Source organism: Nematostella vectensis, chromosome 6 (assembly GCF_932526225.1).
Source record: "Nematostella vectensis chromosome 6, jaNemVect1.1, whole genome shotgun sequence".
Lineage (NCBI taxonomy): Eukaryota > Metazoa > Cnidaria > Anthozoa > Actiniaria > Edwardsiidae > Nematostella > Nematostella vectensis.
The window spans coordinates 3,162,732-3,189,137 of NC_064039.1; the positions used below are offsets into that span (position 1 = coordinate 3,162,732).

General features: G+C 42.6%; 2 protein-coding genes across 4 annotated transcripts; both read left to right on the top strand.

The window, feature by feature from the left end:
* Window positions 1-837: 837 nt before the first annotated feature.
* On the top strand, window positions 838-20,618 carry LOC116619418. Of its 3 annotated transcripts, none has more exons than XM_032384174.2 (21): window positions 838-940; window positions 4,133-4,433; window positions 5,952-6,033; window positions 6,693-6,917; window positions 7,123-7,353; window positions 7,658-7,969; window positions 8,581-8,834; window positions 8,942-9,083; window positions 9,390-9,500; window positions 9,826-10,054; window positions 12,055-12,386; window positions 12,992-13,251; window positions 13,890-14,010; window positions 15,355-15,585; window positions 16,705-17,004; window positions 17,232-17,336; window positions 18,020-18,384; window positions 18,816-19,098; window positions 19,261-19,379; window positions 19,987-20,111; window positions 20,478-20,618. In XM_032384174.2, the coding sequence occupies exons 2-20, from the start codon at window positions 4,407-4,409 to the stop codon at window positions 20,059-20,061; spliced, it is 3,804 nt and encodes a 1,267-aa protein (XP_032240065.2). In that variant the 5' UTR covers window positions 838-940; window positions 4,133-4,406; the 3' UTR covers window positions 20,062-20,111; window positions 20,478-20,618. The 3 variants fall into 3 exon arrangements, with proteins under 3 accessions (XP_032240065.2, XP_048585051.1, XP_032240067.2); XM_048729094.1 differs by having other exon boundaries at window positions 15,355-15,558; XM_032384176.2 differs by lacking the exons at window positions 838-940; window positions 4,133-4,433; window positions 5,952-6,033 and adding an exon at window positions 6,115-6,242.
* Window positions 20,619-23,675: 3,057 nt separating this feature from the next.
* LOC5514671 (protein BTN1) lies at window positions 23,676-26,352 on the top strand. The gene is made up of 2 exons (XM_001634728.3): window positions 23,676-24,353; window positions 25,322-26,352. The coding sequence occupies exons 1-2, from the start codon at window positions 23,915-23,917 to the stop codon at window positions 26,167-26,169; spliced, it is 1,287 nt and encodes a 428-aa protein (XP_001634778.2). The 5' UTR covers window positions 23,676-23,914; the 3' UTR covers window positions 26,170-26,352.
* The last annotated feature ends 54 nt before the right edge of the window (window positions 26,353-26,406 follow it).

The window sequence follows — 26,406 nt, forward strand, 5'->3', positions numbered from 1 at the left end:
ATATAAAAAAAAAACCAACCTATGTAACACTTAATTTTGTGTGCAAATAAAAGATGTTTGTTTTGTTTGTTTGTTGTTTGTTTGTTTGTTTTGTGGCAATAACCAGGATCCCAGGCCTGTCTTAGTCGGTTACGCCACGCACAGCTCGCTAAGATGTACACCAAAAAATATCGGGGTCTTTTTCATGTTCGCGTCTCTTTGGAGTTGGTGTGTTGCTATAGTAATGTAGTGGTGTCATCATGCTCAGAACGCTGTACGATACAATGCAATGCAATGCACAATAATCCTTGTTTATCGAGGGTAAGATATTAACCGAATTAACAGTATTGCTGGTTTGTTATCCGCCTGTGGTCCTCTGGGAGTTTTGTCACGCGCGTGTATATGAATTCTAAACGCCCCCCTAAACAGTAGTCAACTCTTTGCGATTTATTTTGCATAGTTTCTCTTCTCACGCAATGATACAGGGCTGGCTAATATATGGTTTGTTTATCAAAACTCCATTAGTATAGGTGCTTGTAGAGACCTGCCACATTTTCAACTCTCAGCAGATTGAACTTTAACCCCACCCACCCCCCCCTCCTCCCTCCCATTAGAGTCGAATTGTACTAGCGTCACCCCACAGATGATGCATTTGATGCCTGATACCATGGCTTTCTGCATACAGCATTATCCTCGAAAACGGTAAAACACAAAATGCCAGTGCAGTCTTCAAGGGAGTTTATTACTTAGTGTTATTATATTTAGGTAGCCACAGGATTTACGGTACAACGGTTATGTTAGCTTTTTGACCAGAAAAGGTTATGAGCACAAATCGATGGGTTCCCTGTCTCCAGGCGCGGTGGCTTAGCTATAGGAAAACCTAAAGCGCGGGAGTTTTGAGTTGAAAAGCAAGACAGAGAAGATCTTTCTCTGATCTTAGTTGTTTTTAGCCGTCTCTTGGGTAAGTGAACTAAGTACTGTTGACAAGAAATCAACACAGCGAATTGCCCAAAGAACCATTGATTTTCTTCAATTTTCGGCCATCTTGATTTATCAAATTTTGAAGTATATTTGATCCTTGGATTTAGCTGTGGAAGAGGGTTAAAATTTTCAGTTGGCGACAGACTTGGATTGTATTATACCACCCTGGCTACAGACTTGGATTGTATTATACCCCCCTGGCTACAGACTTGGATTGTATTATACCCCCTGGCTACAGACTTGGATTGTATTATACCCCCTGGCTACAGACTTGGATTGTATTATACCCCCTGGCTACAGACTTGGATTGTATTATACCCCCCTTGCTACAGACTTGGATTGTATTATACCCCTGGCTACAGACTTGGATTGTATTATACCCCCCCTGGCTACAGACTTGGATTGTATTATACCCCCCCTGGCTACAGGCTTGGATTGTATTATACCCCCTGGCTACAGACTTGGATTGTATTATACCCCCCTGGCTACAGACTTGGATTGTATTATACCTCCCTGGCTACAGGCTTGGATTGTATTAAAACCCCCCTGGCTACAGACTTGGATTGTATTATACCCCCTGGCTACAGACTTGGATTGTATTATACCCCCTGGCTACAGACTTGGATTGTATTATACCCCCTGGCTACAGACTTGGATTGTATTATACCCCCTGGCTACAGACTTGGATTGTATTATACCCCCTGGCTACAGACTTGGATTGTATTATACCCCCCTGGCTACAGGCTTGGATTGTATTATACCCCCCTGGCTACAGGCTTGGATTGTATTATACCCCCCTGGCTACAGACTTGGATTGTATTATACCCCCTGGCTACAGACTTGGATTGTATTATACCCCCTGGCTACAGACTTGGATTGTATTATACCCCCCTGGCTACAGACTTGGATTGTATTATACCCCCTGGCTACAGACTTGGATTGTATTATACCCCCTGGCTACAGACTTGGATTGTATTATACCCCCCTGGCTACAGGCTTGGATTGTATTATACCCCCCTGGCTACAGGCTTGGATTGTATTATACCCCCTGGCTACAGACTTGGATTGTATTATACCCCCTGACTACAGGCTTGGATTGTATTATACCCCCCTGGCTACAAACTTGGATTGTATTATACCCCCCCTGGCTACAGACTTGGATTGTATTATATCCCCCTGGCTACAGACTTGGATTGTATTATACCCCCTGGCTACAGACTTGGATTGTATTATACCCCCTGGCTACAGACTTGGATTGTAGTATACCCCCTGGCTACAGACTTGGATTGTATTATACCCCCCTGGCTACAGGCTTGGATTGTATCATACCCCCCTGGCTACAGACTTGGATTGTATTATACCCCTTTGGCTACAGACTTGGATTGTATTATACCCCCTGACTACAGGCTTGGATTGTATTATACCCCCCTGGCTACAGACTTGGATTGTATTATACCCCCCCTGGCTACAGACTTGGATTGTATTATACCCCCCTGGCTACAGACTTGGATTGTATTATACCCCCTGGCTACAGACTTGGATTGTATTATACCCCCTGGCTACAGACTTGGATTGTATTATACCCCCTGGCTACAGACTTGGATTGTATTATACCCCCCTGGCTACAGACTTGGATTGTATTATACCCCCTGGCTACAGACTTGGATTGTATTATACCCCCTGGCTACAGACTTGGATTGTATTATACCCCCTGGCTACAGACTTGGATTGTATTATACCCCCTGGCTACAGACTTGGATTGTATTATACCCCCCTGGCTACAGGCTTGGATTGTATTATACCCCCCTGGCTACAGGCTTGGATTGTATTATACCCCCCTGGCTACAGACTTGGATTGTATTATACCCCCTGGCTACAGACTTGGATTGTATTATACCCCCTGGCTACAGACTTGGATTGTATTATACCCCCCTGGCTACAGACTTGGATTGTATTATACCCCCTGGCTACAGACTTGGATTGTATTATACCCCCTGGCTACAGACTTGGATTGTATTATACCCCCCTGGCTACAGGCTTGGATTGTATTATACCCCCCTGGCTACAGGCTTGGATTGTATTATACCCCCTGGCTACAGACTTGGATTGTATTATACCCCCTGACTACAGGCTTGGATTGTATTATACCCCCCTGGCTACAAACTTGGATTGTATTATACCCCCCCTGGCTACAGACTTGGATTGTATTATACCCCCCTGGCTACAGACTTGGATTGTATTATACCCCCTGGCTACAGACTTGGATTGTATTATACCCCCTGGCTACAGACTTGGATTGTAGTATACCCCCTGGCTACAGACTTGGATTGTATTATACCCCCCTGGCTACAGGCTTGGATTGTATCATACCCCCCTGGCTACAGACTTGGATTGTATTATACCCCTTTGGCTACAGACTTGGATTGTATTATACCCCCTGACTACAGGCTTGGATTGTATTATACCCCCCTGGCTACAGACTTGGATTGTATTATACCCCCCCTGGCTACAGACTTGGATTGTATTATACCCCCCTGGCTACAGACTTGGATTGTATTATACCCCCTGACTACAGCTTTATTAAAGAAGAAACTAAGGGGAAACGGTATTTCAAAATTAGTTAATTAACTGATTTTTTAAGTGTTTGGGCTACTTTACAAGGTGGGAATTAATAGAAAACAATGGGAGACCCAAAAAGTTGAGGGTGGGAGTATGGCGGGCAAAAAAGTTAGGGGAGGTAATAAAAATGGGGAACAAAAGAAGTCAGGGGGGTAGAAAATGAGGAGCCTTCCTCCAAAAAATAAACTGACCCTAGAAGTGAGGGGAGAGAGTTAACAACAGGGGGTAGGGGGGGGGGGCACAAGATGTGGGGAATGTAATACAAAATTGGGGTTGGGAGGAGCACAGGAGTACGTGTGAGTAAAAAATGGGGGCACAGGAGGTGGGAGTTGAGGACTTGAAAGGGGAAAGCTTATTCGAAAAAAAAAACTGATACTAGAGGGGTATAAAAAAGAAGATATCGTGTGTGTGTGTGTTTTTTTTTTTCACCAAAAAGGCCAAAAATATAAGAGCTGTAATAGCTGTATGTATCCCTTTCCCGGCAAGGAATTGTGTTGCAAAAGGGTATTAAATGATTCTAAAAACTCTCACATAAAATTGGAAACCATTTCAGTGATGGCCAATGAAAAGACTTCAAGGCGATTCGGCATTTGCAAATCGACGTCGAGGGTTCGCAGAATATTTAAAACGCAGTAACAACTACAAGTTATGAAATATTCAAGAAGTCCAATCACTTGTTTATTAATTATTTGAGAGTATATAAACCCTCAATTAACGTCTATGAGCCCTGGCTCCCCTGGGAGACCCAGATTTGTTTCCACGTGTGCGTTACGGGATCCTCATCGCCTGATAAAGATGAGATAGACTTAGCTATCAAACGACTGTTGATGGCTTCGATGACGGTCTTTGCGAAGGTAAGGCATTCTTTTTCATTTTTGAGCAGCGCAAAATTATTTTACGATGATATTAAGTGAGTCTAAAATAAGCAAACGATTTTGAGTTTTCTTATTGCTAGTTAAAATATAGAATACAAAAATAATTAACAGTGACGTGCTTGCCTTTAAATAAGCTCAATTTTGTCAGGCTGATAAAAACTGTTTCATCTCCGAAGTATGGCCGGTATTCGTTTAGCTAAATAAAGATGTTACTAAACTCTTTAGCCGTACAACAAAGTGTACTTACCAAAGAGTTACACTCTTAAAGTCCTAAAGTCGCCAAAGTAATAAAAGAGAACAAAGAAATAGACAAGGATTAAAGTATTTTACACCCATTTTTTTACGAGTGAATGAGTGTATTGTCGAAGATTTACTATCAGAATTTAACAGCAGTAATGGATAAATGGATAAATTTATCTTGAACAAGAGCGAACTTTGGGACACACTTGATGGTTTAATCATATCGTTGGCACAGGAGAACCAAGACGATATTAGTTATTGGAAAACCGAGTTGATATTAGCGATAAGAGAACAAAGACGATATTAGCAATAGAAGAACCAAGACGATATCAGCAATAGAAGAACCAAGACGATAATAGCAATAAAAGAACCAAGACGATATTAGCAATAGAAGAACCAAGACGATATTAGCAATAGAAGAACCAAGACGATATCAGCAATAGAAGAACCAAGACGATATTAGCAATAGAAGAACCAAGACGATAATAGCAATAAAAGAACCAAGACGATATTAGCAATAGAAGAACCAAGACGATATTAGCAATATAGGAACCAAAACGATATTAGCAAAAGAAGAACCGAGACGATACAAGCAATAGAAAAACCAAGACGATATCAACAATGGAGGAACCAAGAAGATATTAGCAATATAAGAACCAAGACAATATTAGCAATAGAGGAACCAAGACGATTTTATTAATGGAAGAAACAAGACGATATTAGTAATAGAAGATTCAAGACGATATTAGCAATAGAAGAACCAAGACGGTATCCGCAATAGAATAACCAAGACGATATTAGCAATAGAAGAACCAAGACGATATCAGCAATAATAGAAGAACCAAGACGATATTAGCAATAGAGGAACCAGGACGAAATCAGCAATACAAAAACCAAGACGATATCAGCAATAGAGGAACCAAGACGAAATCAGCCGTAGATAGAGACTTTCTACTTAAGCTACACTACAATAACAAATAATGATATCGCTTTTTTCGTGTTTTTTTTTTTTCGGAAGGGAGCTAAGCGCCCCAGCTTCTTTCATTGTGCATATCTTTACAACTTTTGGCGACAAAGATTTCTTATACTATACTGTTTGTGATAACTTGTGACTACACTCTTATTGTAACTTTATTCTAGAACATTCCGTCTTTCAGTATTATGCGAAAGTACCCATTTCATCACTGAATTCCCTGATGTCCAGTATAACGGTTAACGTAAAATTTGTCCTTTTCAAATTGTTTTCTGTCTGTGTAGATCTCGTTGCTGATTTTACTGGCTGGACTGTTCTTTCTCGTCTCCAGTTCCTTTGCGCTTCCAGATATCGACACTCGCCCAGGTGAGACGGAAGCACAGTCAGTCAAAAAGACAGACGGATATGAAGACAGACAGGCAGGCAGGCAGAAGAACAGACGGACAGACAGACAGACAGACAGACGGCGGCAGTCATAGGGACAGGCAGAAGACAGCAGGGGCGGATCCAGGATTTCAAAATAGGGGGTGGATAATAGCCGGATAGGCGGCTTATAACTGATCAAGTGGTTGTTGGTAGGTCAAATAGATCTAACAATACTTCACGCTGAATTGAATTTGTCGTGTCAGCAAAGTCGAGCAGGCGATGGCACACGGACAGTACCTTCTCCGTAGTTTTTTCAAATAAAGTGAATTTTCTATTATTTTTTTGCTCCTGGACAGAAAGACGAACGGACAAGCAAAAAAACAGACAGACTGACTTGCACAAATAGATAGATAGATAGACAGACAGACAGACAGACAGACAGACAGACAGACAGACAGACAGACAGACAGATAGATAGATAGATAGATAGACAGATAGATAGATAGACAGATAGACAAACATAAGAGACAAATATACTGACAGACATTACAGGCAGACAAACAGAAAGACAAAGAAACAACAGAGAGCAAAGAGCATGGAAAAAGACAGACGAGCGGTCAGAGACAGACATATTTTGCTTAACATTTTGCCACGTTTAGGGGACAACCACTGGCCTTTCACGCAGATGAACGGGACATCATTCCCGGACGTGTCCGGTACTCGAAATGCGACGGTGATAGGCGACCAAGTGTCCGATGACATGGGCGTCCTCACCCTACCCGGGGAGGGGCGCGTAGACCTTGGTGAATTTGTGGGAGATTGTGTGAGTAGTCCCAACCGCTGTCGCAATGGACTAACGATCAGCTTTTGGATGAAGCATCGAGGTAAGTCTATTATGATGTGTATGGTGTTTGATATAAAATGCAGTGATGATGATGATGATGATGATGATGATGATGATGATGATATACTGAATGTAGAGAGTTAGTTGTTTCGTTATAGAAACAGAAAGAAAACGTTTTTTAGAAGTTATAGTTGGGATCCTTGAAAGGATTTTCTGTAAATTGATTTCCCCCTTTCTATCAACAGGTTTCATTTCATACATTCTTGGGACCAACGCACTTTTTCAAGACACTCTCCACGCTTGGCTCGAATCGGAAGTTCCTAAAAACACGCGATGGGTTCCCTGCTTCCGCGCGTCCACCAGTCAGTGGAGTGGGGCTGAGTTCCATGCTAAGTGTGACGGGAAAGGGTCAACTGTCACGCTAGTGCGAGTGCGTGACTACGTGTTCGGAGGTTTTCTGAAAGATTCGTGGCCAAGTATGATTAAATTAGCATCATCGCCATCATAACTACCACCATCAGTATCGGCATCATCATTAACACTCTCATCATCGTTATTACTATTGTCATTACCGCTAATTATAAACATCATCGAAATAATACTTGTCATATAATATCATTAGAATAATCAAAATGATTATTATTATCGCAAATCATTATCTTCATCGTCAGTATCGTCACCAGTTATTATCTCTTGATTTAAATCATGGTCATCGTCATAATATAATTATGATATATTTCTGCACCAATCAGCTTTCAATTTGAAATTTCCTCTTTATAGCTATTTCTCTCGGCACCAGTGCCTTCATGTTCAGCCTTGGTAACCTCGATGGGAGAAAACCCTTCAAACTCCCTATCATATCACCCGCATCTGTCGCTGCCACAAGCACTTCCACCTCGATGCCATGCTTTGGCCGTGTCGACCTGGTACTAAGTGACGTCATGGCGAACATCAGTTCCCAGTCCACATCAGACCCTGGTTATTCGTACCAACTCCCTAAAGGGATCACGGCTGGCTCTTCAGAAGCGCGAAATCTGTTGGCAGGCAGCTTCAGCTTTAATGTAGACGAGGTGGAGGTCTTCTATGCTGAAGGTTCGTGTTCTCTAATTTCGGGTACAATAACATCTTTAGGTGATGATGATGATGATTATGATGAGTTATGATGAATTGTTTACTGCTATTTCAAGCAGTGGTCGCTGTGAAACGCTTGACAAAGGGGCGACTGCTTGGAGTCTAATTAGCCACGTGCTTGGCGCAAGGGTGATGTGTGGGTGTTTAGGTTTTGCTGTGTGGACGAGGAAACAATAGACTGTTGCCTCAGATAGTTAGGCTTGTTGGTGGTGTCAGAAACTCGACAGAGTTTTATTGGTTTACTGGCTTACTCACGGAATGGTCCATATAAATATTGCGCACATGAATTATTCCTTAAGAAGGCAAATCACTCCGCCATTTTATACTCCCGCTCAATTTCGAGTCACACATAAGAATCCATTTCCATTGTCCAATTCAAGCGAGAAACAAATATATTTCCAATGAAATATCGTCAATAACGTATCGGACGTCATTCGTAGATTGTTATTTTGAAGTTTCTCTGCAAACAAACCGTTGTATTTTCAATGATGATCAATAACAAAGGAGTGGTTGATCGACATTCTTTAATCTTGCTCGACTACTACAGTATCATGCCCCTTACCCTTCAATAGACCTGAAGCTTGCAAAAAGTTGGATCATCTCCTCTGGGGCCGACACTTCTTCCACGGGTGTCGCGATGCACACCCAGCCAGGGCTAGAAGCCGTCACCCACGTGATTCAAGTACAGACAAAGACCAAGAAGTGGCTCCTGTCATTAGACAACATTCCGACAAGCTGGCATCACGTGACTATGACGTGGGACCTCACAAACGGGATAAAGTACTTCCAGGATGGGACAGCTATAGCTACCTCGGAGTCATCTACGGTGAGTTATAGCATTTCTATTATCCGCATATCATAAAAGCATCGTCATCATCGTGAAGGTCGTCTCGACACATTTACCAAACAGCCAACTAAATGTTTTGCCTTCAGATCTTGGCGACACCCGCGTCCGACAGTGCGACCCACTTGTGGATCGGCAGTAGTTCCTCTGCCCACAACCTGCAGATGTACGCCTTGACGATATGGCGGGCTGTTATCAGCGATCAGGAGATAAATGACTTCATGAACACAGGTAAGCAAAACTACGAATTTAAAAAAAAATACCCCTTATAAGGGCGCTTTTTGTCCCGACCAGATGAGAGACCAGATAGTCATTTTACGCTGAGTAACGCTAAATAATTTTTCCCATTGAGTAATTCAAACGGTGTCACACACAAAAATAATTGGTGGTCATTTTCGCAGCATCTTCCTACGTAATGCACAGCGGAAACATTGTTGAGCAAGTTAATGCATAGAAGCGTTTTTCTAGGTCTTATTATACTTGTTATATGTGGCGAGTAACTGGGATATCGTTCTTTTTTAATCCATTTGTTTTCAGCTTACTCCCCAATGATAGACGACGAGAGCTCTGACTTCACGTGGTCGTCAAATAATCAGAGGCTATCCACCCCCTCATCCAATACCGGACCTCCACAATGGACCCCAAGGAGTAAGACTTCTTCCTTAGCTTCTTTACTTGGTTCAACTCATCAGTGGATTGGCATTAGGAACTCGGTGATAAACACCCCTTCTTAAACAGCGCTTGTATTTTGGTGTTGCGTATGCTACTCTTTGTTTTGACAATTCTGGTATAAAGGGGTGGAATTGATACCAACACCTAACGTGGCCATGACACACATTTTGAAAAATTGTCTGAGTAATTGAGATTTAAATATTTGATCCAACATTTACCCATTTACAGGCTCGAGGGACGCAAAGCATGATGGTTCCCCGAACATACATTTTAAAGAATTCTTCATTGTTTTTTTTTTCAGTGGATAGAGGAGTTGACGACTTCTACTACAACTCCAGCAATGGATCACCATTCTCTGTCTCCCTGGGAATGAGTAGTATAACAGATTTCACCATTTGCTGGTGGTATAATAATTATGGGTCTGGCTACCAAGTCTTGGCAGAAGTGTATGGCAGTCCAAGCAATTTCATCTCCTTTGGCACAGATGCCTTGAACAAATATGTTAAGTCTGAACTTGGCTCGTCCAAAACGTTAGTGGTCTTGAAAATAATTTAACAATATAATTATGCAAAAGATGATGGGACTTGAGAAAATTTAATGATTTGGATCAATTTTTGGTAACCATCAACCAAACCCAACCCTGCACGCTTGCATCACACCCTATTTACCCTTGCACACACACTAATGCCCGTGCACACACCCTATTCACCTGTGCACACACACTATTTACCAGTGCACACACATTATTTACCCGTGCACACACACTCATGCCCGTGCACACACCCTATTTACCTGTGCACACACCCTATTTACCTGTGCACACACCCTATTTACCTGTGCACACACCCTATTTACCAGTGCACACACACTAATGCCCGTGCACACACCCTATTTACCCGTGCACACACCCTATTTACCCTTGCACACACACTAATGCCCGTGCACATACCCTATTTACCTGTGCACACACCCAATTTACTGTGAACACACACTAATGCCCGTGCACACACCCTATTTACCTGTGCACACACCCTATTTACCAGTGCACACACCCTATTTACCAGTGCACACACACTATTTACCCATGCACACACACTTATGCCCGTGCACACACCCTATTTACCAGTGCAGACACACTATTTACCCATGCACACACACTAATGCCCGTGCACACACCCTATTTACCTGTGCACACACCCTATTTACCAGTGCACACACCTTATTTACCTGTGCACACACACTAATGCCCGTGCGCACACACTATTTACCTGTGCACACACCCTATTTACCCGTGCACACACACTAATGCCCGTGCACATACCCTATTTACCTGTGCACACACACTATTTACCCATGCACACACACTATTTACCCGTGAACACACACTAATGCCCGTGCACACACCCTATTTGCCCGTGCACACACACTATTTACCTGTGCACACACACTAATGCCAGTGCACATACCCTATTTACCCGTGCACACACACTATTTACCTGTGCACACACCCTATTTACCCGTGCACACACACTAATGCCCGTGCACACACCCTATTTGCCCGTGCACACACACTATTTACCTGTGCACACACCCTATTTACCCGTGCACACACACTAATGCCCGTGCACATACCCTATTTACCTGTGCACACACCCTATTTACCAGTGCACACACACTATTTACCCATGCACACACACTATTTACCCGTGAACACACACTAATGCCCGTGCACACACCCTATTTGCCCGTGCACACACACTATTTACCTGTGCACACACACTAATGCCCGTGCACATACCCTATTTACCCGTGCACACACCCTATTTACCCATGCACACACACTATTTACCTGTGCACACACACTAATGCCCGTGCACATACCCTATTTACCCGTGCACACACACTATTTACCTGTGCACACACACTATTTACCAGTGCACACACACACTATTTACCCATGCACACACACTATTTACCCATGCACACACCTTATTTACCCGTGAACACACACTAATGCCCGTGCGCACACACTATTTACCCGTACACACACCCTATTTACCTGTGCACACACCCTATTTACCCGTGCACACACACTAATGCCCGTGCACAACTTACCGTGCACAATTCACCCGTGCTCACACCCTATTAATTGAATACTAGTGCATTGAAGCCATTTTTTTTTAATTCTAATAAAAACAGTGCACACCTTAAAACCCCTTCAGTCCTGATCAAAAAGCCATGCTTTTTCGAAAGAAAAAAAACACCATTCAGTCTAAATGAAACCATGCAGTTCCGTTCACAGCCAATATCAAAACCCACGCAGTCCCAATTAAACAAAGTAACATGTAAACATTAAAAAAATCTCTAAATAAAGACACCAAACACTTTCATACAAGAATATAAGAAATATTAAATAAGCGTCTAGTTTAAAATAAGCTCAAATTACCTTCCAAGACTAAGACCCGCAAAATTACATGGGCGCCCAGCACCTAAGCACACTAAGACGAGTATTGATTATTGTTATTCTCAGTGACAAGGTCAGCGCGGACACCAGTAGAGGGTGGCGCCATATATGTGTCACGTGGAATCAGGAAGTACAGATGTACCTGGATGGACGGCACTTAGCCACACTCGAGCACAGTGGTACTTTATCAGGCGATATCAAACTCTCTGTTGGTGCTACCAACTCGGGCAGCTACAAGTGGATTGGACTTATCTCTGCCTTAAAGATGTGGGATAGAGTACTGGACGTGCCTGAGATGCAGTCGGTCGAACCTCGGTGCTCTCTTGTCGGTGGAAATTTGCTGAGGATGCGGCATTTAATTGGAGTCACAGCTCCATACTTGTTTCGCTGCTCAAGTGGTATGTGCCAATGAAGAGCTACCAGAGACTCTTGCTCGAGACTAATATAAGCCGACACGCTTATATTAGTTTAGCTATTAACTAGTCCCCCCACGGGGAATAACTGGGTTTCGCTTGTGCCATCCATGGGGTAGTAGTTGGGTAATCTGTCCACCCCCATAGTGTAACAGTGGGGCTTGCTATCCACCCCCATAGTGTAACAGTGGGGCTTGCTATCCACCCCAATGGCGCCCATCGGGTAGTGCATACTAAAAACAACAGTGATTTGAATTCCGCTATTTGGTAGTGGTGGGATTATTACCTCATATCTCATTTAAGGGTGTTGACTGTCAACGTAGGCAAGTTGGGCCATTTCTCGTTACTAAGCGATTCGGTTGTTAGGCGTGCGCGGGAACTTCAAACTTTTAAGCGGGAAAATTTAATGGCGGGAAAGCGACATTTCTAGCTTCGAAAACAAACGCCCGAAACTGGCGAGAAAAACGTAATAAACAACAAATACCGTAAAGGTAATTCCAGAAAAAAACGTTGTTACAATTCGTATTTCACTGTTAAAAAGCGGGAGAAAAGTCGATATTTGTTTTGATCTGATTTGTTGCACTCCCCAGATTATATGTACATTGAGGCATCTTTCCCGAGGGAGATAGGCAACAGCGCTTGCCTGATGAGCTCAGAGTTCGTGCCTCAGCACATTAACTGTATTGAATTCTACTACGCGTTACGAGGGGCGGACATGGGGCGCCTTAACCTCTTCACTCAAAACCATCCCGGCCAACGCTCGCTGGTCTGGTCAGCGGCTGGTAACCATGGAGACAGTGAACAATGGGAACTTGTGCGGCTTCCTCTTAACGTAACGCTTAACACTAAGGTGAGGACAATCTCCATTAATAGGCCATTGGAATCATCATTTTGTTAAGCAATTTTCTATTTATCATGATAACTTTCTCATCATTGTCATCATCGTTGTCGTCGGAGCATCATCCTGATCATTATCATCAGTAATTTATTTATTTCGATGATGCCATCTATCGCTACACCATCATCGTCGCCATCACCATTATCATCATCTACATCTACAGCGAAACGCTTTAAAAATCACTATAATATGTTAGTCATCATCATCATTGTCATTGCTATCATCATCTACAACTTCTGAGTACCGTTCCTTGTCAACGACATCGTATAAACATATTCATCAACATCATCTTTCCAACGATCATCAACGTAACCATCTGAAGTAACGAAGTTCATTATCTTCGCAAACAGTCACTATTGGTATTCTGCTTGAGTATAAATTATAAAATTATATGCATCTCTCTGAGATCGGGTACACAGAGAACTGATACATTTCAAGGAATGACCTCTAGGCTTAATAAGTTTGTAACCGTTCGTTACCAGTGATATTCATGGCAAATAACTTCGTCATGTGTTATGACCATACCACTGTAATTCAGTCACCTGCGATAGTGGTAGTTGAAATAAACTATTATTATTATTATATTATAGCTCGTTTTCGAGGGAATTGTTGGTAACGGTTATCGGGGCGACGCTGGAATCAGCCGAGTACAGCTGACTGCTCAGACGAGCTGTGTAAACCCGGACACCAAGGGCCTGGGGCGAACAGAAGGTACGTCTTCTTTAGGCATTGTTTCCACACACTTTTTGTTGGAACACCTTGTAATAAACGTTACAGCCTCTATTGTGTATCGTGCCCGCAAATCATTCAAAGCAAAGCATCTTGCTTCCTGAGTAAAGCATTTTGCTTCCTGAGCAAAGCATCCTGACTCCCTGAGTAAAGCATTTTGCTTCCTGAGCAAAGCTTTTTGCTTCCTGAGTAAAGCATTTTGCTTCCTGAGCAAAGCATCTTGCTTCCTGAGTAAAGCATCTTGCTTCCTGAGTAAAGCATTTCGCTTCCTGAGCAAAGCATCTTGCTTCCTGAGTAAAGCATCTTGCTTCCTGAGTAAAGCATTTTGCTTCCAGACAAAAGCATTTTGCTTCCTGAGCAAAGCATCTTGCTTATTGAGCAAAGTATCTTACTTCCTGAGCAAAGCATCTTGCTTCCTGAGTAAAGGTTTCCTGAGCAAAGTATCTTGCTTCCTGAGCAAAGCATCTTGCTTCCAGAAAAAAGTATCTTGCTTCCTGAGCAAAGCATCTTGCTTCCTGAGTAAAGCTTTTTGCTTCCTGAGTAAAGCATCTTGCTTCCCGAGCAAAGCATCGAAAAGCATCTTGCTTTCTGAGCAAAGCATCTTGCTTCCTGAGTAAAGCATCTTGCTACCTGAGCTAAGCATCTTGCTTCCTGAAAAACGATCTTGCTTCCTGATCAAAGCATCTTGCTTCCTGAGTAAAGCATCTTGCTTCCTGAGTAAAGCATCTTGCTTCCTGAGTAAAGCATTTTGCTTCCTGAGTAAAACATCTTGCTTCCTGAGTAAAGCATCTTTCATCTTGAGTAAAGTATCTTGTTTCCTGAGCAAAGCATCTTGCTCTTTGGACTAGTTAAGGGGGTGATTTGTCCCTCCCTCAATTTTGACTTTCGCCCTAGTTTTAGTTCATATACCTGATTTTAAAAGCCGTAATAAAACATTTTAATTCCATTTCGATCCTTTCACCTGGTATGTATCCCACCAACTTCGGAAAACACTGTGCTTCTAACATGGTTTATCAGTTCAATCTCTCAAAGGTAAAAAACTTAACTATACACATTTTCAAGCAGAAATTTTAGCAAAATTCGTTGTTGCGCGACCTCACAGAATCCAAGTTTCGTTTTTTGTTTGGAAATAGCGCGTAGTCAATCAAACCAAACAATCAAAACCAGACAAACCGCCCCCACAGCTTGTGTCTGACTACGCGCTATTCCCAAACGAGACAAAGACTTTGGATTCGCCGAGGTCGCGCAACAACGAATTTTGCTGTAATAAGTACAACTGAGAGTTCTGCATGGATTTTATGTTTTAACGTACATTTTGCGTCTCAGCCATCTCAACTCACGTGATATCACACGTCCCAGCTTACCGTGACCGCCTCCTATCATGGCTGAGAGAGGCTGGACAACACAGCTTATGGCAGCCATGTTTCAGTCTATCACGTGACGGCTGGCTCCCTGTGGAGCGCGTGTACACCAAGTGTGCCGACAAGGGCGCGTTGCTGCTGATAGTTCGTTATAGAAATCACGTGTTCGGTGGGTTCTTTGATCAAAATGTCCCAGGTGTGTATCCAGGGAAGGGTTTGCTAGTGACTTGTCTAGGAATAAATGATAGCATGACTTTACTAGGGATAACTTGTTAATGAATAATGACAATGGCTTGTCTAGGAATAAATGATAGCATGACTTTACCAGGGATAACTTGTTAATGAATAATGACAATGACTTGTCTAGGAATAAATGATAGCATGACTTTACTAGGGATAATTTGTTAATGAATAATGACAATGGCTTGTCTAGGAATAAATGATAGCATGACTTTACTAGGGATAACTTGTTAATGAATAATGACAATGGCTTGTCTAGGAATAAATGATAGCATGACTTTACTAGGGATAACTTGTTAATGAATAATGACAATGGCTTGTCTAGGAATAAATGATAGCATGACTTCACTAGGGATAACTTGTTAATGAATAATGACAATGGCTTGTCTAGGAATAAATGATAGCATGACTTTAATAGGGATAACTTGTTAATGAATAATGACAGCAAGGCTTAACTGCCGATGACTTGTCTAGGAAATAAATGATAGCATGACTTTAATAGGGATAACTTATTAATGAATAATGACAGCAAGGCTTAACTGCCGATGGCTTGTCCAGGAATAAGTGACAGCATGGCTTTGATAGCGATTACTTTTCGAGGAATAAGGCGCCGCATGGCTCTAAAAGCGATGAGGTATGAATCAACACAAGGTTAAAAAGGTATGTTAAACGCCTCTGTGAAACAGAGTGGTTGCGCTAAGACGAGGAATGGCTAGCGCTCGAAACGTCAGCGCAACCACTCTGTTTCATAGAGGCGTTTAACATACCTTTTCAACCTTGTGTTGATTCATACCTTGTCTACACCACGCCTACGCAGACCATTTTTTTACAGCTTGGCTGTAGTTATACTATCTAATAGCGATGACTTGATTGACATTAGAATGAACTAAGGGGCCTATTTCCATTCACCTTCTCAAGAACGCGGGTTTAGGGTCAGCTTATCCCCCCTCTCTCCTTCGCCTTGTGCCCGGAACCGCAAAGTAGAATATCATTAAACGCAAAGTAGAATATCATTAAAATTTCCCATTTCAATTCTTCGTGAAGTCTTAAATCTGGCCTTTTCTCTATGCTACAGCTTTGGGTCAGTGTCTTAATTCTACAAAGCTCGCGAGCGACAAAGCCTTTCTGTTTAGCTTCAAAAGTCTTCTATCAGACGCACCCATTAAGATCCCAGTGAAGCCCTCCGAGCGCTCGGACGCCCTGGGCTGCAGGCAAACCAATCCCTTCCCCGAATTCGGCCGAGATCTGATGGTGGACCACACCTCAAAGGTTGTCACGGCGGAAGTGGGGGCCGTATTCGATCACGTGAGAAAAAACTTCGTCGACACGAAGACGTTTGAGCCCTCCGATGTAGAGATCCTTGTCCCAAGTACAGGTGAGTATTACGTATTGGATGGTACATATCGGATGGCCCTGGGAATGTTTTTTTTACATAATCTATCTATCTGATGATGTCCGATGTTATGGGGTTATTTTGTTATTTGTGTACTTCCACCAGTTAAAATGGTGCGGAATGTTGTTGTTTTAGTAAGTGCAAGTGCATTTCTATTGTTCAGTTGTCTGATTTTGTCCAAAGTTATGGTGTCATGTTGTGAATTCTAGTGTTTAGCTGCCCGATGCCCTGTCCGGATGAAATGCTGTGCAATGAGTTGCTAGGAGTCTGTGAATGCGATCTCCACTCACGCTCCCTGGATCAGTGTGAGCAAGGTACGAAAAAGTTTCCCTGAGTCTCCCTCTCACCAACCCTGGCTTCCTGCATTCCTTTCTTCTACATTCCCGCCTTTCCAGGACCCATTAGCAGGGGGCATGACAGTCATAAGGACATGACCAGTACCTACCTACCTACCTACCTACCTACTTACCTACCTACCAACCACCCTACCACCCTACCTACCTACCTACCTACCTACCTACCTACCACCCTACCTACCTACCTACCTACCTACCTACCTACCCACCCACCCACCCACCCACCCACCTACCTACCTACCTACCTACCTACCTACCTACCTACCTACCACCCTACCTACCTACCACCCTACCTACCTACCTACCTACCTACCTACCTACCTACCACCCTACCTACCTACCTACCTACCTACCTACCTACCTACCACCCTACCTACCTACCTACCTACCACCCTACCTACCTACCTACCTACAGACCTACCCATCTACCCACAGACCTAACCTACCTAACTAACCTACCTAACCATCTGCCTACTTTAGCACCTCCCCACATACCTTCCCACCTATCCATCTGCCTACCTACCATCCTACCTGCCTATCTACCTACCCACAGACCTACCTTTTAACCTACCTACCCATCCTCTCCCTACTTACCTATCTACCTCCCTCACATCGCCTTGATACAAACTGAACTTTTTTAGGCATTTCCCTCAATGATTTTCTGCTTGACGTGCATGCGCTCTACCCTCTTGATCACCCAAATGACATCAAGAACACAAGAGCACAAGTCTGGGGAGAAAGCGCGGGAGACATTACGGAGACCCGAGGGTTACGCGGGCGCGCCTTGTCCCTCGCCAGCTCAGCCAGCCTGGTCTTTCCCTCGCATGAGTGCCTTTTGGATCCGACAAGTTGCACAACTGGAATATCCGTGCTTTTCTGGTTTAAGTACAGCGAACGCAGAATGTCTGAGCTCGCAGTTTTCTTTTGTAGCGGTTCGTGCCAGGAGGATGACCTTGGTTTCAAAATTTCCCATGAGCCATCAAAAATCAACGAGCTTGCTCTCCAGGTAGGCTCTGCAGGGGGTTTGGAGCTCCTCTCGGAGTTATGTGAGACTCTAGACCCCAGAAAAGTAGACGGGGTTGATCTTCCTATCTTTTAGGGTATAAAATTTCGATAAATTTCCATTTCCTTTTTCCCTAAGGGTATAATATTCGATTAACTGCTATTCATTAGGCGGTTGTTAACGATTTTCCGATTCGGCTATCTCTTAGGGATAAAAATATCCTTTAACACACCCAATTAGCTGTTTTTTAAGGGGTAAAATATTTTGTTGACGATCATCCCCGTGTACACATCCCCCCTCCCCACCCAGGTTTAAAACATAATTGCTCTGTCACACGCACAAATTTTGATTCAATTTATATTAGACATAAAACTCTTGTTTAATCTAAAATAAAATACTTTTGAGCGGCTATTGATAGAATGTACCCACACTAGATTACACAAAGGGCTGGCCGCTGTACCCACCGCTTCGCCTGCCCTCTCTCTATCTGGTCACATGTTGTGGTCACGTGGATAACAGGGTCGTCTCCAGTCGTGTACGTGAACGGAGCAGAAGCCAGTCTCAACTCCACGTGCGAAAAGGATGAGTACACAGACCTTTCGAAAGACGAGTCTACGCGGCTTGGCGTTACCACAACAGCGGACTTCGATGATTACATCCAATTCTTGCGTGTGCTCAATGCCACAGAGATATCAAATCTGTACACATATTATAGAGGTGAGCAACAATGTTCTTTCAGGAAAGATGTAAGATTCGATTGTTTCATTTTAAATTTGCATTGAATACGGCTCATGGCTAATAGGTTTTTTAAATTAGGCCTTAGTATTCGTCATCAACATATGGCTTGCCCTTGTTTTCTCTAAATCTTTTTAAATGCAGGTCGCACGTCGGTTCGGCTTGACTTGCAGTATTTGTCTGGCAATATATCATGGGATCCTGACCTGCAGGACAAGGAGTCCAAGACATACGAAAGAGAGGCCTTGGCCGTGACAGATGAGGTGCGTGTGACTTTATGATCCTCAAAAAATTAAAGGGAATCGGGTAGCAGGGCCTTCACGGGCCTCAAAATACTGCCCGCCCCCTTTAGGCGATACGGCACTACATCGCCATCATATCGTCTTTTATTGATTTACCTCATTAGCATCATCGTTATCATCATAATTATTGCTTGATGGCTTGGTGGTATTTAATGATTTCTTAAAGGTCGAGCGTCTGGCAGGAGAAGTGCCTAAACGTGTCACCGTGGACTTTCTGTTAGTTAAAAAATGCTGCACTCTAACTTGTCTTCTTGGCATAAGAAATCCACTGCAATACAATCGATTAAATAAGATTAAATAAGGCAGAATGACTTCAAGGAGGCCTGGCCGACTGAATTAGTTTAAATGGCCCTAGAGCCAATCTCGTTCCCAGTGCCCGCTGGTTTGGTCACAAGGTTGCCATGGAGCTGATTTATATGTCTTTGCGCATGCTCCTGCAAACACATTCAAGCAAACTTAGCACAAACTCTTCTTTTCACTGTCACAGACCTGAAAACGGATAAACACAAGTCTCAAGCCTTTCAAACGCATAGTCTTCTGATTCTGTCATTTCCCATCACTGTTTCAGACTTGTAAACGGAACTACACAAGTCAAGCTTCACGTGAAATTCTCGCCCTACACCAGCTTCTCACCCTTAGATAACGTGATCAATGGAATCGAGGGGACAGATAAACAGATAACTGTGGACTCTGGTGAGATCATAGGAATCAAAAACAAGGACCTGGCAGAACCTTTTTTTAGAAAGCTAACTGAAAGTAAAAAAAATTCTCGAGGGAGAAAAAATTGGACCCCTCCATTGGGGAAATATTGAGTTTTTGTGCGTCCCTATTTAGAGTATTATGATGCTAAGGATTAATTATGGTTAATTATGATTTTTATTAAAATGGTAATCGTAATGATCGTAATCGTAGTTATGGCAAGTACTCTGGCTGCGTCGAAAATGACGATAACTACATTACGATAACTATATTGGCGACAATAATGATGGTGTAAGCTTTTATCAAGATAAAATGATATTCAAATTCATCTAGAACACTGCTCTCTACCCTCTATTCTAGTGTACCGTACGCCCGTAACCATCGTATCAGCGGTAGCAAGTGAAGTTTCCATCGCGCTCTCGTGGACGCCATACACCGACGATGCCTACGCTGTTATATTCCAAGGCTACAACATCTCACTGACGGACACTTCGTCTGGTGTAGAGTCTTTCATCGCGCACAAGTCTGCTCTCACGTCCCACACTCTGCCGGACTTGCTTTCAAAGATGAGCTACAGTATACGAGTGGCACCGCTATCACTTGAAGGGACCGGGAAATGGAGTGTCCCTGTGGTGGTCTCAACAGAAGATATGAGTAAGTAAACCATGTTGTTAGTTGAGGTTGGAAGGGTGGTCAGAGTCGCCCTGTTATAGCGTACGCCTAAGCAGAAGATATGAGTAAGTAAACCATGTAGTTAGTTGATGTTGGAAGGGTGGTCAGAGTCGCCCTGTTATAGAGTACGCCTAAGCAGAAGATATGAGTAAGTAAACCATGTAGTTAGTTGAGGTTGGAAGGGTGGACAGAGTCGCCCTGTTATAGCGTACGCCTAAGCAGAAGATATGAGTAAGTAAACCATGTAGTTAGTTGAGGTTGGAAGGGTGGTCAGAGTCGCCCTGTTATAGCGTACGCCTAAGCAGAAGATATGAGTAAGTAAACCATGTAGTTAGTTGAGGTTGGAAGGGTGGGCAGAGTCGCCCTGTTATAGCGTACGCCTAAGCAGAAGATATGAGTAAGTAAACCATGTAGATAGATAAGGCTTGAAGGGTGAACAGAGTTACCCTGTTATAGAGTATGTCTTAACAGGGGATGTGAGTGAGTTAAAAACATTACGAAGCAGGGACCGTGGAACCGCGGAGAGAACATACAGAGAAAGTATGGATACTCCACTCATTACAATTTGGATGGACCGACCCTCTAAACAGCGTCTAAACAGAGCTATCCCTATGATGGAGTAATGGATTTAATTATCAATTGTATTAGTGAAAATGTAACAAACATGCAAAGGAGAAAACACCAGGGAGATTCTTAGAGAGAGGCGAATGTATGCACAGGGTAGCTGTTAACGGCTTGTTCTCTCACAGCGTCAAAGGAGGGTCCCGTGAATGTTTCGGCCGTCGTTGGAAAAACTTCCGTAGAGCTTAGCTGGGATGATATTCCCCTTGACAAGCAGGTACGTGAACATGTGTTACCCTAGGGTCAAACATATACGAAGACGTGCGATTCTCACGTGTCAATCACGTACAAAGTTGTGATACCCACGTATCGAGCATTTAACAAGTCATGTGATACCCACGTGTCAAACACATACAAAGTTGTGATACCCACGCATCGAGCATTTAACAAGTCATGTGATACCCACGTGTCAATCACGTACAAAGTTGTGATACCCACGTATCGAGCATTTAACAAGTCATGTGATACCCACGTATCAATCACGTACAAAGTTGTGATACCCACGTGTCGAAACAACTTCAAATCAAAATCTGCACTTTTGCACTTTTATACTATTTTTTACAAAAATGGGAATTTTTATGCAGTTGATCATCAATCTTTAATCGTTTCGGTCATTTTTCAAAATTTATGGCTGGTGTGATTACTGGGATTATCAAAGAACCGGGCCTTTCAATGATTATTTAGTCTGATGAAGAACTGCGTTACAAGAGTTTTAAAGAATAATGTGAAGTATTTTGACAATGGGGCAGTGACCTTTTGACCCAAATGTGTATATCGGGAAAGTGGGGTGGTCAGTAGCGTGAGATGTTCCCCTTTCGGCATGGAAGCCAACAGGATTAAAGCTCGCTTTCTGCATAGAACGGTACTTCAATTTATGTTAGACTATGCATATGAAAGCTTCCCTTTAGCGGGGATCGTTTTGCTTGTTTCAAAATACGTGTAGATAATCCCTAGCTAAACGGGAAAACTGTTTACATTTGATATGCTTGTGGTCAGAGAAATACAGTGAGATACCATCATGGTACTTATCAAAGATTTTTACTCATCGTGGTAATATATCAGTTCGAAAATGGGACAAATCATGAAGCCTGCGTGCAGCCGGAAATAGTTCCATTATTATAAATAATGATTAATAATAGATAATCATAATTATTATTAATGGCACTATTTCCGGCTGCACGCAGGCTATTCAAGGTGGGAAGTGCAATCATAAGATATTGCTTGACGGTTGTGTACGAATACAATTTTTACGTAATAAACAGAAAAATACACAGTAGAATATTTGGCGGCACACATGACTGCACCATCGACAACTTGAATTTGTTGATGTTATAAATCTGTCATAGCGATTTCAGCACCGCGAGTAAGATCCGTGATAGTTTGATACCGGCCTCTGTTTACATTTTGCATGTTGCTCCAAAAGAAGAAAGAAACCGGTACAAACTCAAAAGACGATTCTCGCGCTTATTTCCCAAATAATTTACGAACCTCAACGTAACTTACACCAAAATGATCTCTGAAATGTGTAGCATTAGTATTTCGTATATATTTCTGTACAATTTAAGTAAGATAGTAGTAGATGGACTAATAACATTGTCTCAGTTCAGAATCTGTATGTTGTTCAATGGTATACACTTATTTCAACCAACTTGTCAGTGCAAATGGGAAATGTTTATACATTTCAATGTTTATTCATTTCATCAACAAAAGAGCCGAAAGAGCAAAAGGGCCGAAGGCTCCGACTAAGGGCTAAAACGCTCGAAACGTCAGAGCAACCACTCTGTTTCACAAAGGCGTTGAGGCGAATGGCAAATGGCGGACCAATCACTCTATGGCTTTTTGTTATTCAAATAATCAGAATTGTCGAAATAGCCTGCTACACATTCCGACACGCTAAACACAGAAACTCGACCGAACTAAGCAAGTACATATGGAGCCTTAAAGAAAACGACATAGAACACTTTATTTCATGGAAAATCCTGTCATCTCACTCCACCTACAACAGCTCTAGCAAAAGATGTAATCTCTGCCTCAAAGAAAAACTTATCATTATTCACCAACCCAAGCTATCAACTTTAAACAAGCGTAACGAGCTAGTGTCTTCGTGCCGCCACAGGAACAAAGCCTTGTTATGCAACAGCTGAACTATTCAATTTCATCATAACAGCCATTCAAATTTTGCACCCTATTTTTATGTTAGTTTTATACATAGATAGTATATAAGTGATGGTAGATATATATTCTTAATAAATCTCCTGATGAGTGGGCAACCATGAAACAGGCTTGTAGAGATGAAACGGTAGTTCGCGTGTTTTTTTTTTCTACAAACCAAGATATATATATATATATATATATGACCAATGAATAATTCGATGTCAAAATAGTCATGCTTCCTCGAGTATGGGGAAGCTATCATAGTTTTGTCATCATAGCCGTCTCATTTCTTGACAAAGAAAAACGCCAATGAAAGCGACATCGATGAGGTAGGAAAAAAGCGAATAGCTATGGCGAGTGATTTGAAGTTCAGGAACATCATTGCCTTCTTTTTCTTCGGCTTTACTCTGGCAATCCCCAATGGATTATATCTCGTTGCTACCCAGGACATACTTAGCGGTAGTTCGATTCCTTCGACCGTGATTTTGATCATCATGTCAGTACCTCACATTCTACTGAAGTTCGTTGCTCCATGGTTTGTGTACAAAGTCTCGTTTCTCGTGTGGTGGGCAGTGGTCACTGCCCTGTCTTTGGTATCCATAGTGTGTGTAACAGCAGACTTGGTAGCAGTTCGAATGATCGGTGCTTTTCTGAGCGGGCCTGCGATGTGCTTGACTTCAGTGGTGACAATGGCGATGATAGCAAAGTACCAGAGTCTGGATGTCCTGATGAGCGCGAACCGAACTGGTGTCGGTCTGGGTGATATCGTCTCCAGTTTCATCTACACAGGCAAGTACAGCTACCTATATTTTACATGAACTACTTGGCTTGAATCAATATAGCCATTCTCAGTTACACGCCCTACAGTCGAGTCAGTTCTCCCTCAAGACACAACAAACAAACAAAACGCAATGGATGTTTATTCGACCTTTATTCTATGATTATTAAAAAAAATAGGTATCCGTTCTTCTGGAACTAACCTCGGCGTGCGAATAAGAACATGAGGATGGTAAGCCTGTGCTTTATAGTTTATTGAATTAGGGACGTGATTGAAGCGTGTAAATTGAGTTTCCTAACTTGAAGGAGAGTAAAGGTGATTCTTTTTTTAAAATTATTTTCACGTCCGGTCAAATCGAAACAAGAGAAAGTCATTATGAATCCACCTTCGCCTGCGAACGTACTTGAACCTATAGGCTGTAAAATATAACAAAGACATGGGTGTTTAGATGGGGCTGCAAGGCATTATTGGAAAGGCTGGGGCATGGTGGCTACTGTACCTATGCAGCCTGGTCCCCAGGGTTTTCTGGATGATTATAAGATATATAAAGTTGAGGATATATATAAGTTGCCTTTACACGCTCAAATTTGGCAATGAGCATAATAATGGCCGTTCCATGCCTCATTTCACCGGCTCTTCACCAATCTATTAGGTTCCTTAAATGCTATAGTCGTTCTACCAGTGCAAACGAGCCAGCCCTCGCCAGCGCCTTCATCAGCTAGACGTCATATTAATAAATAAACAAGAATTAGCCAGAAGATAATGTGTTTAAAAAAAAGACGGAAAGCTGCTAGCACGGTCTAAAGCCTTCGCTTGTAATGATCGAGTTTGCCTATTTTCTTTTGTGATACTATGATTATGATGATCATCACCATCTCATTATCAAAATGTCATTATAATTTTACTATTGTTGTTGCTGTTATCGTTATATTTTATTCTAGGAATGCCTTATATTGTCGTTTGTTGTCATTCTTCGCAGGGTTGACCACATGGACGTGCATGTCTCCCCAGATGGCAATGGTCATCAGCCTCCCATTGTGTTTCGTTCCGCTATTATCCCACTGGCTCTTAGATAAGACACCTCTCCAAGAAGTAGACAGCTATACCGGAGTACAATACACCAAGACAGACCACCAAGAGCCGCACGAAGAAAAGCCAACGCCAATGATTGACACAAAACACAAAACTTACCGCGTTGTGTCGATGCTTTGGACCATCTGTCCTCTCGCGGGGTACTTGTATCTCAGCAAGATGTCACGATACATTTGCACAAATGCGCTCTTGACTAGCATAGCATTCTCCAACGCACCATTCCTTCCACGTGATCATAATCAATACTACATACTACTGTTTGACTGTGCGCGACTTCTTGGAAGCACAGGGCCCATTCTTACATCGCCGGCAGGACCAGAATGGCAGGAACTCTTTAAGATTAGGAGAATTTGGATCGTCGCTATACTTGACGTGATACCAATTTTCCTTTACCTCCTCACCTCGTGGTTTCGCTTTATTACAAATTACCGTATCATTTTTGCGGTCTGCTTTGCGCATGGCATTATCAGCGGTATGCTGGCGGTTTACGCAGTAATTTACACCGCTGACCAGTTCATAACAAAGGAGGAGAAAGGTGTTGCGATGGGTCTGGTGGAGGTCAGTTGTCCTATGGGTATTCTGGTTGCCGGGGTTGTTGGCGCGTTTGTAGAGCCACTGCTAAAGAAACATTGCATCGAAGATCTGCATTTAGGCGTGTACTGCTCAACAAGATTCGCGTCGTCCGCGCAATGGACCCAAAATCTACGATGTACTCAACATAGTAAAGGACTGTAACACAATATGCACGCACAATCTACGATGTACTCAACATAGTAAAGGACTGTAACAAATTCGCTGATTGCCTCGCACACATGAACGGTATTAATTTACTCACTTTGCCTTGTAGCTATATTAAACGTACTTATAATAACTTTGTAGAAATCGGCATTAAACAAGTCAATCGAGTCATTTATTTTAGTTTGCATGTACGGGTTATTATTTCCGTACTCAACACCATGTATTAATAAAGAG